We start from the raw sequence: 18,327 nt of genomic DNA, 5'->3' as shown, positions 1-18,327 counted from the left end.
GTACGTGTATATTCAATATGCAAAAGGTGTTTCATTGATTAGGTAGAACAAATCATTAAAACAGGTGTTTGATCAATATACTACGACTATTTAGTTACGATTTCTTTTCATTCCTATTAGAGTTTATATTCATTTTTGTTTATATAGCATTCACTAATATATTTGAGCTATGTTAGTAATGTGGTTTCGGATCCTTCATCTTTATTAACCATATATCAGTATAAAATTAGTTAATAATTACTATCTAGCTACAAAATAAACTAATAGTTACATTTTTTAACAAGCAATAATAAATATTTTATATACTTAATGATATAAAAGTGATACTAAATAGAATGATCAAGTTCGGGTGATTGCCCCCGCAAATGTAAATATGAAGTTCAACATTCGTATTTTGGTATCAAGTCAGGGTCGTTCGACCTCTCGTAATCGTCCACGCTAAACATAGCCACCAAACAGTCGTGTCCCGATGTTCATGCCTGTGCCGGATATTAGGGATTATCATAAAGCAAGTGGAATGGATCGAGCGTGGTGGGCCGCACAGGGCGCCTCTATTTTAACACCTACAAGACCGTGGGCGCGATTTACGATGCCAATACTCCACGCAGTACAGTTTGTACCGTGAAGGATAGATTTAAGTAGGTATAAAGTCCTGAATTGTAACGCGATGGACGGTCACGAGGGATTATTTGTTTAGTGAGAAAACAACTGATTAAGTCAAGAAAGGTCACGAGCGATTGATCAACGCTCAGTGCATACGAATGTAGAACGAACGGAGCGCGGCGACAACAAATAAACGCATGGAGAACGGAAAGTGCGGAAACGTCGCAAGGTCACTCGAGGTTATCGTGGATGCAACGCGCACGACTTTTACGCTCGTTGCGTTATTATCAACTTGCGGGGTCTTTTATCTTTCAGCTTGTCACTAATTGAACACATTTTATCTATTATTTTTAATGTTTCTCCGCCAATATATTATTGAACAACTTCTAGTGTGGTATTTAAATATGTAAGTACCTACTGGTAATAGGAGTATAATACGTGAATACATTATATATAATGAAACTGAAAATGTATACATTTTCATAAATGATTATTGTATTCACGGTGAGTGCAAGTTGATAATGACAACATTTCTACTCGATGGTAGCGAGCGATCACTGCGGACGATCGCAATGAATGACGTCTGCGGATAGGAGCGCGGGTTGCGGGGCTGTACGTGCGCTCGCGCATGTGGTTGTGTGGCCACCCGCGTGCGCCGCTTCCAGTCGGTGTGGTCCGGCCCTCCGCTCCTCGCAGCCCCCTGGCCCTCTATGCAAATTAGCCAGAGCGTAGACAACAGATGGATGGCGGAATAAACAAACCGCGCCCTTTGCGGCTGTGCGAGCGGTCCACATAAAGACATCGCGTGACTCTGTTAGCAAAAGCAATGCGCACACAAACTATATTCGCTAACGTCAAATACTAAATCAGAAACAGTTATGATATAACATAAAAGGAATTTGTGGACAAGTGAAAGTCGTTAGGGCAACATAACTACGAAGTATTAGATCTGCTATTTATTACAATAAAAACTAATATCGAACGTGGAGAACTCTTAGTTATTAAATGATATAAACTTCTTGCTGATCGTACAAAATAGTCGTATTTTATAAAAACTAACTGACTTGATGTAGCGTGTCGAAATTGTTGTTACAAAAAAAATAAATATATTTACGTAACCAAATTCTTACTAATATTATAAATATTAAAGTGAGTTTATTTGTTATTTTTTGTAACTTTTGTTTTGCTTTTTTTGTTACCTTATAGCGTCTTAATAGTTTAACCAATCACTATAAAATTTGGTATACACGTACGACATAAGCTACTTTTTATCCCGTTTAGTAAACATATTGCTAGCAAGTGAACGAAGTCGAGAATAAAAGCAATGTTAATCAATCACGCATGTTTGAGTACATATATTTAAGAATCGTTACAATCAGATTTTTCTTAGAGTATAAAATAGATTCCTTTTCAACAATTTAATAACAGTTAGTAGTAGGAGGAGAATAAATACTCTTTTAAGTAGTATTGTCTATCATTACCATTACTGTAATGTGTCTACCATGTCATTTGTATACAAGCATCTTATTACCGAAGCTGGTAGTGTAGTACTTTAACACACAGCTTCACCTCTCGTAAGGGCAATAGGTGCTATTTCTGTACAATGATTACAAACGTTTGTATTCATGGCTATGTTTGTTCTTTTTCCTATGTGTTATTTATACATAAATAATTACAAAAAAATAATAATAATCTAATACCCATTAGATCTTACACATTTTCTAAAGTGACCCCAAAATATAATCTATTTTCTAATATCCCTATAAAATTTAGGTAGTTCTAATATTGGTAACAATACAAATGTGTTTACATAATTTATACCCTTCCCTTAAAGCGTTCTTATTTCGCTTATTATTCCGCTTATTTACTCAGACTATAATTAATTCATTTGACTGTAATTGTACACAAGTGAACATAAGCCGACATAGCTATTGTCAAATACCAATGCAAATTCTATTACCGTTTTTATCATCATGTATATTTTATATCAGAAAATATATTATAGATATTAAACTTGTATTTTTTTTTCTACTGCAAAGAAATGCATACCAAAGCGAGAGTTTGAATCGACAAAAGGTTAGTGTGGAACAGGCACAGCTCAGCACGGCACGCAGTAAGACTTCATCTTCACACAAAAGCGGACGAACAATCGGGTCCCTCGTTTTTTGTGCTTCAATAGAAATGTTATACATTTTTTTAGTTTTATTGGTCGTAATTTCACGTAGGGATATTTACGGGCGGCCGTGGGCCACCTAATTAAGTTGTTAGACGACTCCAGGACCTTCGGCATTGTTTAACAGAGGCGGCTTTGTTCTGCGATAAGGTTTTGTGTGGCTTTTTGAATATATTTGTTGGGACAGTAGCTGAGGTCTTAATATCGACGGACATTTGATGTTTCTATTATAATGTCACTGACAAAAGAACTTAACGGACTTATTTGATTGGTGAATCAACCGATTAATCTAAAATTATGGTCAGGTGTTGTTCATAAAAAGCGTGTGACATTGAATGATAATATTGTAGGTATATAAATGATTCATGCAGATTGAGTTGTTGAAAAGCTTAAAATTGTCGTAGGTATGCTGCGGTGGCCGGGACTCGACAGGTGCATCATAAAATCGCCCACTTCCTTTTTGTAACGTCCGCACTTGTCGGATTTTTTGCCAGTTTGATGCAATGGGTAAATCTACCTGCGAATATGTACGAGAATAATGTATGCAATATATGCAGTTTTTTTTTATACATTCTTATTGATTTGTAAACACAAGAAGAATATAAAAATAGTGATTGTATCTCAAGTTCTTAAGAGGACTAAATCAATTTAGTGAACAGAGTAATTGAAGCAATCAACAAACAAAAATACGATTAATTTATTAATGCCTACGATCCCAAATAACCATAAAAAGTAATCAGGGACCACCCAAAGCCGCGAGAGGCTAAGGAATAAAAAGAAGCAAAACTCACCTTTTGTGAGCTTGTCAAGGACTTTTCCACGTAACTTAAATAAGTACATTAAATATTTGAAATAATGTGTAAAAAATAAATCCAAACAATACTGATGTAATTGAAAATATGTTGCAAACTTTTTTTTTTTATTATAAGTTTTTTCCCTTCCTTTTTTGTTATATAAAATATTTGTTGTTCGCTTGTCTAATTCCTGTAGCATTAGTTTAGTCGTATTTGTGTCATATTGTAGATGTTCGTCACAATTATTTTCCTCTTTATTCATTTATTTGATTTTAAAACCGTATACACATACTATAATTAACATTACTACCAAAATTTATTAAGTATATACTCTGAGAATATTTTAATTAAGAGGTTATTGTATACAAATATGAAGAATAATATTTTTATAAAACTTGGAGTAAACAAAGTGACTGCCCTTTTGGTGGAAACTATGTACGGTGTATACTTTTTTTTTTTTACAACACAGGGGGCAAACGAGTATGCGACTCACCTGGTGGTAAGTGACTACCGCCGCCCATGATCACCCACAACACTAACGGCATTGCAGGTGTGCTGCCAGCCTTTTAAAACGGAATATGCTCTTTTCTTGAAAGTTATGTTGTCGTATCGGTTCGGAAATACTGCTGCTGGAAGTTGATTCCAAAGAGTGGTTGTGCGTGGAAGAAAGTGCCTTGAAAAACGCACGGTAGAGGACCGCCACTCGTCCAGATGGTTGGGATGAAATTTACTGCTATTCTTATGGTACTATCATGTGTTGCCATTCCTGAGGACTACAGTGTTATGCCTCCGTACATAATGTCTACTTAAATATTTATCGACGATGTAAAAAAATAATATTTTATAAAATAAACAAGAAATAATATGTTGATCTATTTTTTTTATATCCCTGAGGTGGCAAACAAGCATACGGCCCGTAAATCTACGCTGTTTGAATATGCTATCTGTATTCACTATAGATATCAAAAGATTTCATTTTATAATTTTGTACCTATTAAATTCAAATTTATTTACCATTACGGATATACTCATTACTTATCAAATTACTCAATTTCGATTCCTTGTGTTTGTATCAATTGCATACCGTTATAATGATAGGTATAATCTGCGAAACCAAGACTAGAAATGGTTTCGTGACCACTGCTCTCTAGTTACCATAATATTATGTAGAATGAATATGTACAGAGTGTGGAATTTTCATTATAATGGATTATTATACAGCTTTAGATTTTATATTATAGTTATACAGTGACAACATGAAATCGAATCAATATGAAAATAATATACTTAAAATAATTACGTGATAGATTTAATATGATCGGTTTCACTTTTATATCATTTTATTAGGAGGAAGTTGTTTACTTTCATGAATTATTAAGTACCTAATAATTTACTGAAATTTTAATTGACACGAAAATATCTGTTCTGTTTAACAAAATGCTAAATATGTAGCCTTTCAACTATTCGTAATAAATACGTAGGTATGTCACTTAATAATCTCATTATGACATATTATTCAATGTGATTCATTAATGATAAACCAAAATATGTACGTCATATTGTTACTCTATTAAACTATATAAATAAGGAATACTGTCACTTCTATCTGAATATTATTACGGTTAAATATTTCATTTTACAGCAGACGTAGAGTAGTTTATGGTATAAGGTTTATAATCACCTGATTTTATGATAAAACAATCATCTTCACAACTTATCCCATTAATGCTGTAAATGCGAAAGTTTGAAGATCTTTGGATGTCTGTTACTGAATTAAACTAAAACCGCTTTGAAATTAAGGATCTTAATGAATTTTGGTAGACATTTCTCCATTAACAAATGAGATATTATTTTATTTAATTCATGCAAGTAATGTTACAATTTATAGCTACCCAAACATAAATTATGAACCGAAAGGATAAAATATATTTTTAACACAATTTATTTTTATGTTGGCTGTACTTTGCCGGGCGCAAATGCAATCGCTGCACACTGCTCACCGCCGCCGGCCCGCATAAACATGTATCCTGCCCTTCTGAAGTTCAGTTCCGGAATCGTACGAGCACGATATAAATAAGTAGTTGTGGATGATCACGCAAACTCTTACCACCGTGTCATTAACATATCGGAAATAGCTATACAGCGGGAAACTGTAAACATTAGCATCATAGAGAAACAAAAATGTTCTCTAAGAAATACGTCCATATGAGCTAATTTTGTTAACGTGTTCCAATCCATGTTTTTTTTTGGAAACATATTTGGTTTTAGTAATAGAATATTTCCATACAAAGATGCTAGTGGTTTCGATTTTAACCACTACGATTGGTTACGTAAACGAATTACCCTATGACAAATTTCACAATAGGGTTGATTCTGAGGAACCATTTCTCTAAACTTATCTCTTAGTCCAATATTTTTATTTGATAGTTTCGCGAAATTACTGTTTTATGGACCATAGTAAATTTAATTCATTCCTTCTTTAATACTCTCTACCAATAAATATTATAAATTAAAATTCTAGCAATAGCAATGTTCTACACACAAGTAGGTAGATAGATTAGCTTTTAAAACCTTCCGAGCAACACAATGCGTTTTAATATTAACTCAAAAATATAATATAGATACATCACATTTATCATGAATCGGTATTCAGTTTAAGCTTTACTATTGTTGAAAGAATAGTTTTCACTTAATTAAGAAATAAATAAAACCAAGCGGCATACCGGACGCTTGTGCTATAGATTGTCTATCGGTGAATTAAAATTCATCGATTAAATTCGAGTTTGTCGCATAAAGGCGCTAACACACCGCGGTGCGCTATGTTCTCGCAGTACGCATGCAACACACGTTCCGTTGAGAAGGAAGCGGCTCCACTGACGTGCCCAACATTGGTGCATTTATATTCCGAGGGATGAACGATACGCCGCAGAGTATAATATAACTCTTAGTATTCACATCCTATGATTAGAAACCTATGATTTAACAGCGAAATCTATCTATAGGTCTACTATAACAGTCTACAGCAAAAGAGATTGCTAGTAATAGAGACTAAGGATCCCATTGCTAGAAATATACCCAACCAGGTGGACCTTCAGGTGTTCCCACCTAGAAACTATCGTGGTTAATTCCTGATGAATTCATCCTGATGGGCTAACTGGCCTGTTTTCATTCTCATCTATCACTATTCACAGGTACTCCGCCAGTGTATACCGTTGACGCTGGTGGGGATACCATTCCATTTTCACCATAAAAAACTGTCTATAGGCGATATAAAATCTGACTGAAGAAATCATAATAAAAAAAATAGTAAGAATAATTAGTAAAATATTGTACCTTGGACCCAAAGTTGGTCGACTCTTGAATGGACTTGTGCTGACTTGAGACCGACGCAGAAAGTGGAAAGCACGAGGATAGCGACGAAAAGAACTTTCCCGGCGTCACCCTGGAGAAAGCACCCGAGTATGAAGAGCTGTTCCTGGAGCCAGGCCCTGATCCACAGCGAGGTCCGCCCTCCTTCGATGTTGCCCTGCAATACAATATTAACATTTTACTTTAAATTAACTCAAATAAATAAACGTACATCATGTCACAATACTGAGGCATGCAATGTTCTTTTTTTAATAGGTATACATTTCTTTAAATCCTTGTCCCTTTCCTTGTCCTTGCTTTTATCAAGTTCAAACTTTTCCTTAGTTATGTATATATATATATATATATATATATATATATATATATATATATATATAGTTCTTCCCATCCCTATCTCTGTTGATAAATTTACAAATACGAGTGCATTATAAATAATTTATTATTGTTATATCAGCCATTAGCTGTCTATTGCAGAACATAGGCATCCCTTTTGGAGGGTTTTGCAATAGTTGCTACGCTTGGCAGGCGTGTTGGCAACTGCAGTTGGGCTTTTGTAACGTTTAAGAGGTATGCTGTTACCCATCTTTCGATCATTAAATACCTTTAGTCGCCTCTTACGACACTCACGGGAAAGGAAAGGTCGGGCCATTCTATGCTGGGGGAATACGGGTATTACAAATATTTACTATAGTAAATTTTATTTAAATTTGTTCAGCTGTTGTAATTAGAGATAATGTTATTTTAATTGGTATACCAAATTTCATACCTTTGTTCTCAGAGGGAGACTACTTGATACTACTTATTTACAGTATTTGCTATTGTAATATTTATTTACCTACTAGTGTTTACAGAATTTTAATTTCGATAAAAATATTGTTAATTTGAAAGAGTTTTGATGCATATTTCATCATAGGCATTTTTTATAAGACATAAAACATCAAAAGTACTAACACTCGAAATAAAGTATAATTAATTAATTTTAAATGCGTGTCAAGACATCGACACTTCTATTGCAACTGTAGAACTCAATTGTTGCAGCCAACAAACAGTAGCCTTTCCATTCAAGACCTGCTGCGTCAGCATAGATGGACCTTTTGCTCTCTTAACCTACGTTGCTTATGAGGATTATAATAACACCGAACTTTTTAAACGTCGAAATAATTTCTCAGTTGATTGTGATTAATGACTGACAGCGAGAGTCGGTGGTCGTTGGTCGGCGAGCGAGCGGAGCGCACCCGTGGCGCCACAGTACAGTCGGCTCGAACACGAGATGGGCCGGCACCAGCGAACTAAAGTCTCGACAAGCGCTCACTAATTGCATAATAATAACTCAATCGACGTCTCGTGTTGAACGCAGCGATTATAAGATTCGAAGCAGATATGCCCTTATTTTCGTAATGTCTTTTTCTTGTTAATGTGGGTACATTTATATCAACATAGGACTCTGATAATTAGAGACGATAAAATGTTTGTAACGCTCTTTGTCTCGTTCAAGGATTTATTTTGGTTTAGCTGATTGTAGCGAATATAGGTCTTCATAGAATCAGGTTTATTTGTTATGGTATATCTATTCTGTATATTGAATTGCGCAAGCGCATTTCCGTGGGACTCTATTGTATCTATGATAGTTCGCAGAATTATCGACTACTTCTCGCCTAAGCTGAATTGTTTTGGTCGCTGAGAATAAATAAAAAGAACATAAATAAATATCACAGCAATAATAATGGCAGAGATACAGCGAGAGCTGAGGAACGGTTCGGGCGAACGGCGCAGCGAGGTGAATGTCGAGCGCTCTGGGTGGGCGTGACGTCACGGACGGAATGCGCCCGCGCCGCCCGTACGCCCTCCGTCCTCCGCGCGACCCACGTGTAGCGTACGCAACATCACACCACGCTGCAACATTGCACTCAAGCATTTCACTTCATTCAGGTATGGTATGCGGTATTCAGAAGAAATAGGTGAACAGCCATGACACTTGCTGTACAAACCCATACAACGCTTCCGTTGGTAGGTCACCAGAAGTAATCTGCTGACGCAACCCAAGTAGCGGGGGATTAGTAATGCTATATAATCTGGGTTGCGCCGGCGCCGGCGAATGCACTTCCGGTAGATAAGAGATTGGGGTAGGTACTATGAGCATGCTCTCACAGCTGGTGCCAGGTTTCCAACTTGTTAACCATAAAACAGATTTATATGCCATAAGGTTAATTGATAATTAGGATCAGATCACTATTTTATTTTCATTGAAATTAATACGCTTTCTATTTTATCGGTTCGCGTAGAAAGCAGGCCAAAGATAGAATATGCCGCTTAGTTCCCGCCATCGGCTGTCTTTGTATGTTATCAGAGGTCGAGTTCGTTTAGGTAATTAATTATTACGTATGTAGATACGTACTAGTTGTGCTCGTGATTTCGTTACGTGATTGAACAGTTTTGATTGACCGGAATAAAAATTAAGTAGTCTATGGTGTTAATTCCGAGACGATTTGTCTTCGAATCTATATCTTAATTTAAGTTTCGCGAAGAAGTAAAAAATTACTATTTTATGGACCATCATAAACTTTCATTCATAAAAACTTAAGCCTTCTACAAACCTATTTTAACTATTGCACTCTTTCGTTACTTTCATTCATAATAGGAATTTAGCACAAACGAAAGAGACAAAGCAGTTCAATAGCTAAAATCGGTTTGAGAGGTTTCAAATTTTTATGAATAAGGGGGTAAGTTATACAATTTCGACTTAAATTTATTAGAAATTTAGTTTATATTGGACCGTATTATAAAGATTTCGGTGATAATAGTTAGTGACATGAATCGTTAGAACTGAATTATTGTCTCTTTATAAAATTATTTTGAAGTTTTTTAAAAAAAAATATTAGTTGTATTTCTTCCTCCATTATTTTATCGTCCACCACTAAACTACACAATAATAAATCCTTACTAATATTATAAATGTGAAAGTGAGTTTGTTTGTTATCTATTAGCGCTTTAACACCTTATTTAATTACTATGAAATTTGATAAACAAGTACTATATGACACGAAGAAGGTTATAGGCTATTTTTATACCAATCAGTGGACATACCCCAGTCTCGCGAACAAACTCGGAGATAAAAGCTAGTACTAAATAGAATCTCTGCATTCACTTGGATTGCAAGCATGATTTGGTACCATTTGGTGACCATCGTGTGGTAAAACTGGACTTGGGCACATTACTTCAAGATTATTCGAAACTAAAACAGTAGGGGGGCGACCACACTGGTTTTTTGGACCAATTAAGTATGTTTGTTTGGTATTTGTAATTGAAAAAAAGTTCATAAAAATATTATAGGAATAAAAATGTTTAGTCTCTATCAATATTGGCCTCAGAGCCGTAAGTCAAGCTATGCAACTATGTAACTACTGGGCCAAAATTCTTGCATTTAAGAATTGTATATTCAATATAAGGAGGAAATGTGATTTCACGAAGTAATTCCTAAGCGATTTTAATGATTTTACTATTTATAAATGAATAAATTGATCTGGCTATAATATATATCATTAGAGTGTTGATTAGGTAAATAAGTTAAAGTTACACTTATTTACAAGTTGATTGTTGACGCAATCCAGTTGGGATTAAATATCACATCAAATAGATGTCAAATGGACCTCACCATTAGATTCATTTGACGTTACGCTTGTATATGTTTGTGGGTGTTTTCTATACAAAATGTATATGTATTTAAAAAAAAATGTATTTAAATCATCAAATACTGATAGTATAAGTTTTGCTCATTTTGTTTATTATATTTATTTTGATATTGCCAATTGCAACACCTCATTTGTATTATGTTACAAGATGCAAAATATGGGCCGCCAAGGACATCACGTTACGTCCAGTTGGCCACTCGGACATGGCTACAATGACACTTGGCAGTGTTACCGAATGTCAATGACTCTTTATGTGGTTGATGTAATTTTACGAGCGCATGCACAGGCATATTAAACAAATGACTTCATTCTAATAAATGCGCCAAATTGTCACTTTATTAAGTGCCTATATGATAAACAAAAAAAAAATTACAGTTACAATTTATCTATGTTTTTATGTAACTCAGTGAGGTAAATAAGGTAATGGCTATTGAAAAGTGGTAACAATCAGCTACAGATGTTAACAGTATCATGGATGTCACATAAAACTAATTGATGCCCATGATACTTTTCATATGTTGCCTTTCCGAGGACTATGCTGTTATGTCTCAACCCATTAAACCAAAACACAGCCTTGCAAACGCAACTGCTTCACGGCAAAAACACAAATAGGACAAAGTTATCACAGCAGATAGCTTTTGTAGTCTTCCTTTGATAATGTATTTACAACCAAATGGCATTTTATTAATTTCACTTCATTTATCATTCAAAATGAATACGTCACAAAATAGGTGGATTTTTTAATCGGTTAAGTACTTTGTCCATTACAAACAAATTAATAAACATAGAAAATACTTTTTTTTTCTTTATAATATTAGTTCAGACAATAATAATCTGGTACAAATTTCATCAACAAATATCTAATCATGAGTCAGCAACGGCGAAATTGGATAATGAATCGACTATTAACAGTAAAATTAAGTAAAAAAAATGTTATTAATTAATTCTTCATCTGTGTGACAATCCATAGTGGGTGGTGTGTTTATGCAAGTATTGATTTATAAATATAAATCCCTGTTATGACCTAGATTATGTTTGCGTAAAACTAGTTTTGAAACTAGCAATAGCAAACTCGTTTATAAAACGCTTATATTAAATTATTGATATATTGCCAGATACGGTATTTTGCAAAATATTTCGATGCTGTTTTGAGAACGTTTTTTGACGAAAAAACAACATGTAGGTTTCTTAGTAAAATTATTGAAATAGAAACACAACTTCATCATGTATGGTGTGTGCATATTATAATATTTGCATACTAAATTCATGAATTTTAGCAAGATGTTGGAAGGCAAGGTAAATGTAATAAATCATAAAAAAAACAGTAAGTACTTAATCTTTTTCCCGACTTCTCCAACATTCTAATGCAGTTTTTTCTTTTTAAGATCTTATCGAATGAGGTTACATTTAATTATACCGATTTGAATGCGATCAAAAATTTTTCAATAAAATGGATTACAAACCGACTACGGAACACTATTCACGTATTCGAGACATGCTCTTGGTCAGTTTTTTATAGTGTTTGATAATAATTCCGTAGGTAAAATCGTCGCCATTTTATATATTAAAACTGTCTACATTTTTTTTTACACTAAGCTAATAGCTCTTGATCGGGGGGAAAGGGATTGTTAGTAATGAAGTTTGACAGCCCCATTGCTAGCAATATGCCTTATTAGGTCGACCTCCACGTGGTTCTCCCTGGAAACCATCGTGAACAATTCTTGTTTAATTCGTCACGATGGGCTAACTGACCTACTTCATCCTCACCTATCATCCTTCACTGGTGCCCCGCCGGTGTATACCGATAGCGCGGGTGGGGTTACCATTCCATTATCATCCATTAAAAAAAAAATTGCTCTGGATCTGGATAAATAATTCTGTTATTATTTTTTCATAGTAATATACATATATGGACAGTCGTCAGAAATTATTACTAGGGCGCCTTCATCTAAGTTTTCTGTACTACCCACAAATAATTAACAAAGAAGAGAGGGGATCAACCTAGCCTGCCAATATATAACATAAGTGATACAGTAAAGCAATCACTGTGTCTATTTGAAATGATAGTTAAGAGGTTTAATGCCACAAGATAATCAAAATTCGTACGTAATTATAAAAATGTGCCATGCACGAAAACATTAATCATGCAAATAAGATTCCACTTACTCTGTCATTATAACAGTCAAGTATTCTCTACAAAATACATTGAAAGTCAAATTGTTTTTACAATTAAACTATCTTCTGGAAGACAAAGAATTGGCGGAATTTATTTATTCATTAGTACAAATATGTGTACATGGTGGACTCAATGCTAAAAGCATTCTCTCCCAGTCAACCATAGGGAAGGGTCAGAATAGTCGAATGCGATACTACTAATATATATTTAATAGTAAATAAGTATATAAACTTTGCATTAATAAAATAAAAAATATTAAAAATTAATTTTATTATTAACTATTCCCATGAGAATTAAGACATTTCAGCGTAGTAAAAACGATCGGCATTGAAAAAGGTATAAAATTAATTAAAATTTATACCTGTTTCCTGTAAATGTCCAAATTTTATCCAAATCCATATTATAGTTTTTGCGTTCTGCTTACATGGACACGATTTATTTACAATTTTATTATATGTGAAGATTGTTCTAAGGTTTTTGAATATATATATATATATATATATATATATATATATATATATATATATATATATATATATATATATATATAGATGATTTATTACACAAATAGATTCATTACATAATAATTTTACGAGAAGTAACATTACAATGTATTGTTCATAAAATTGTATGTACTTGTAACATTAAAGTTAATTTTAGAAAATGTCAGAATTGGTATTAATATTATCATTAAAATTAAATTAATGAAGAGGTATATTTAGAGAATAGCATTTGAGCATTGGCCCTTTGTTGCTAACTTGAAATTGATTATTTGTAACACACTAGACATCATTAGGTGAGATAAAATATGTTATAGTATTACTGTTTTTTTATAACATTACAATATATTGCAGCTACAATTAATCTAGATGTGGCTTCTGGAAATAAGATATAAAATTTAATAACATTGAATATTAGTTATAATAACGACTGAGATTTGCTAAGATATGTAAAATTTATAACAAACACGCCAATAACAATGAAATGTACACACGATAGTTACATGTAATGTATTGAACGTCATTATACTACATATATACAAACCGGTGAAATTAAAGTTACTTTGTTGTTAATGTCGCCAAAATAATGTTTATAAATGTTAATTCAAAGAATCTGGTGCTCTGACAATAATTTCTAGGAACTCAAAAGATCTGGTAAACACAAGGGACATAAAAAAACAGTAGGTAATTGTAGGTTTTATTAATCCAGCTGGCGTACAACCTGCTACTGGCACAGAAGCAAAGTGTAATGATGAGGAAAAATGATTAAATGTGTAACGATGTGTGTCCGTGTCCACGTGTTGCCGTGTTCATTGGGTTGGCTAAACGATTCATAGTGTAATCTGATAGCAGAAGTCGTGCTTGTGGCGTATCGTAGCGCTTACCAAAGTTCGTATTTGAATTACAAGTATTCGACTTTTAAAAATGTAAATAAATTCGCATTTTGATATAAGCGGTATATTTACTAGAACATTCTGTCAGAAATCCAGCCTTAAACTTGCCCCTTCAACACACCAAATCGTGGGCATTCGTGGGTGTATAATCATTTATAGGTCTCCAGCGCAGCTGCCGACCGCCATCGTGCTCCGTGTTTGGATGAAGACAAACAATATATGGGAAAAACTAGTGGGAGAGAGATGAAGCATCAAAGTCACGGAAAAGGAAAGAATATGACCCTTCGATGGGAAAGAAAGGGATGTAACGATCGGAAACCACAAGATGTCTCAATTCCACGAGTCAAGCTCTGTGCGGTCCCGTCAGACATAAAATTTTGTGGAATAGCATTCTTTTATTTATGTTAAGATGTGTAATTTAAATATTAGTTATATTAATATACAATCGTATCAATCAAAATTACGCATAACCAATATAGTTTTATTATAAACTTCATTATTAGGCTGTATAGTAACGGAAAATACTAAGTATTGAAATAAAATCAAAATTTCATGAAAATCACGATGTTTTATATGAAAATGTAGACTTTATTTAATAATGATGAAATTTTAGAGATACGATTTCAATTATTAGTTAAGTTTTATTGAAACGTATTCTTGCATACAACACTGTTATTTTCATTTAAATTTATTATGTAATTTTGTAAAATTTACACGTATAACTTAATGGCGCATCATCAAATGCAATGCCGGCGGCGCGCGCCGCGTTGATGTCTCTATTGGCGGCAGTGGGTTGCGCGTGCGCAGCACCCCGCGCCCGCTGCGCCTTAATTGCTTCATCTTATGTATGACTGCCAGTTTCTCCATTATCCATAAAGATACGTAAGTTACATAAAGTAGTCCATATTCTAAAATTGTATTATTAAATACAATTTTAAGATGTGAAATGCTTCATATCTTAATTTTTTTTTTAAATATTTTCTTATTGGGTAAAGTTACGTTACATCAATACCTAATTCGTAATATTTTGCAATTCGCTTTCTAAGAAATCTTTAGTAATTATTGTACGTGAGAAAATTAGGCGCCTTTTTGTACAGACTGGGAAGGTTTTGCTAATGGACCCGCAGTTGTGTGGATCTTATGGACCACCGAGTGTGCAGCCTTCTGAGAAAGCGCAACCTTCTCAGAACTCGCTTGATGCCATAATATAGGTGGATACCTAGGTACATTTTAAAGTACAATGTTTGCATCGTAATATATAGCATGTATGTTTACAATAAATAATATGTAAAACAGAAAGTTAATTAACAAAATGATGACATCTTTCATAGAATACCAGTATAGAAAGTTTATTAGATTAGAAGTGAACGTCAGTCATGAATTCTTAGAAATTCGAATACTTATTTAGAAAGTAGATAAAGTATAGTATTTAAAACTTTTAAATTAGATTCTTAATGTGTAAATTTAAATACAATAATGATATTTTATGTAAGGATAGTTTTTTCAAATTTGTATTATAATTTTAACTATCTTTTAAATTTGAATACCGAGTGAACTATAATCTTTAAAACGACTTGTTTAGACTGGAATGTTGAGTTTATCTTATGTTGTAGTGCAATATTCTATAATACGCGCGGCCTTGATAGTACACACAATTACCGCTAGTCAGCGCCACTGTTCCGCGCTGCCGCGTTCTAACTACAGCGCGATTGACATTCGCAGAAAAACAATCACACGTGCAATTTGACAATTGAAAATTGACACTGCCCACTAATATTATATTGAAACACTGCACCTTTTCGAGTTCAGAGAGTGCTAAGGCAGCGTCCACCCAGCTGGTACGTATATAAAGATCGGTGCTGTGGCGCGCCTCGGCGGCGGAGGGACTCTCGTTTACGGTACTCGTTATCCGAGGATTCGAAGGAGCCTCGGAATCGGGAGCCACCATGATCTCGGGGCCAGGTTTGTCACCAGTATCCTCATGAAGACGGCCGGAGTCCGTCTGGCGGCACACGCTGTCATATCACTCGCCGCCACATAACCACTCACTGTACACTCTGATTCTTCACTCTATCTATCACTTTACCGTTCGACACGAACCGACACAAAGTTTCATTAAATAGTCACACCACGTTTACGTGTCATCAGCAGCGCGACCTGAGCAATACTGGCTCGAGTACTGACTGAATGCGTAGACCGAATGTTTGTGGAGCCGCCATCATGATTTGATCGGTTATGTTGCCGTTCTGGGGGCCGACTATAACCGAATAATGACGAATATATCCGAACAGGTTCGTTCGAGGACCACACACGTGATATATCTATCTTTGTCGCACTTAAGAGAACTGCGTAGTCCGGCAAAATAAAAGCATTGAATGAAGATGCGTTGCTACCATGAGTTACATTTACACTCTAAGTTATCTAAATTATTACATTCATAATATAGCTGACAATTTGTTAATATAAACAAAAAGATTAGTAGTGTATTTATACTTGACAAAAATAATTATCAATATTATTAATAGAAAGGTACCTATTAAGGTACAAATAGAAAACAATAGAGCTGGCTGGTGACGTTTGCAATTACATGGCAGTGTTTACTCGCACTCCCAAAAATTATTATTCCCACAATTACCACAAACAGAGGGCGTTTACTGACTAAACATTCACTCTGTATACAGATAATAAAGGCGGATCAAACATTCGGACGCACCATATCATTTTGTTTACAGAGTTTTCTTGGTAAAAACTCGAGCGGGCGCGCCCCCGGCAGGACGGCGGGTTCAGCCTTTGAAGTTACCGACATAAAATGCCGCCAGCAGCGATTTAACTAATGAATTTATTTAACGGGCGGGCTGAGCGGGTGCCGCCGAGTCCTGCAACCACCACCTAGAGAAATTAGTTATCCTGCACGAAATAGCCACTATTTACACTGTATATAATAATTTCATAATTATTTTCAACAAAATGATAGATGATAGAGTAAAAGTACAAGTAAAATTGAAAGTAGATTTATTTCAGAGCATTGGTATCAAAGATCACCTAAGTCAGCATTATCTGTTAATTTTCAGAAAAAAAAATTAAATTACTTGCAACACTGAAAAATATAGCGCGTTTTGTCTTAATTAAAAAAAAAATGTCTTAAATTGGATTCAGTAATGGTCAAATATTTCGAAATTGAACTATTGGCTGATTAGTTAAATGTTAATTTAGCTGACTAAATATGGAAACGTTTTTAACACTTGTTTATCTATATAATCTAGATATACATTTGCAAACATGGTTTAAATTTTCAACGAGAGAATAATAAAATTCTTATTACACCCATGATTTACATTTTAATTCACTATCAGAGTACATTTTAAATAATAATATTTAAAATTGTCCAATTGTTTTTTCCCCTATTGAGGATAAATTGTTACTACCATAGCCTCAGTATAATGTACTACGTAAACTCTATAATCTAAGGATACTACCACTACTCTATTGTTTTTGAAAATTGACAGATACTCATAATTCCAATGTTGCCACATTTCGATAAGCTTCGGTTCATAGTCTTTATTTTTAAATTTTTAAGTACATTCAAGTCGAACTGTGCTTCTATTAATAAACTTAATAAAGTCTTTTAATAATCCTAAACTTATCTTTGTATTGCTTAAACAAAAATTGTGATAAGTTAAAAAAAAAACTAGATATGAAGCCTATAAAATCAAAGGCAGCTAAAAGCCATAAAATCAATTTCATTTTTACTCTGTACTCAAATATTTCTCTTAATTAAAAATTCTATTAATTAAGATTCAAATTATTACTAATATTCTAATTTTATTTCATCTGGTTTAAAATATAGACTATCGTTCCATATCCTTGACAAAATATTTGTTTTTTGTAGTTTCCTGTACATTTGGCGGACTTGGATTTAGCTGTCTTTGATTTTATAAGCCTCATATGATTTGATTCAATAAAACAATAAAAAGGTTATCAAAATTTGTTACAATTATCACAGAAACACTTTCTAAGTGACATTTGTGACAAATTGAAACATTGAATCAATTAATGGAACTATAATTAGCAATATTATTGGACATCATTAGACCTTCCTATAGTCGACTCAATTATTAATTTATTTACAA

At 34.0% G+C, this 18,327-nt stretch overlaps 1 protein-coding gene across 1 annotated transcript in view; it reads right to left on the bottom strand.

The window, feature by feature from the left end:
- LOC113518117 (protein patched) overlaps positions 1–16,409 on the bottom strand; it is a 32,526-nt gene extending 16,117 nt beyond the window's left edge. Inside the window, exons 1-2 of the mRNA XM_026902886.3 lie at positions 15,993–16,409; positions 6,904–7,096 (exon numbers count right to left, since the gene is read on the bottom strand). Coding sequence (XP_026758687.1) covers positions 6,904–7,096; positions 15,993–16,145 — 346 coding nt within the window. The 5' untranslated portion in view covers positions 16,146–16,409. The remainder of the gene's footprint in view (positions 1–6,903; positions 7,097–15,992) is intronic.
- Between the last annotated feature and the right edge of the window lie 1,918 nt (positions 16,410–18,327).

The sequence above is a fragment of the Galleria mellonella genome, unplaced genomic scaffold (assembly GCF_026898425.1).
Source record: "Galleria mellonella isolate WM207_F2 unplaced genomic scaffold, CSIRO_AGI_GalMel_v1 utg132, whole genome shotgun sequence".
NCBI classification, from domain to species: Eukaryota; Metazoa; Arthropoda; class Insecta; order Lepidoptera; family Pyralidae; genus Galleria; species Galleria mellonella.
This window is presented reverse-complemented; position numbering and strand designations above follow the sequence as displayed.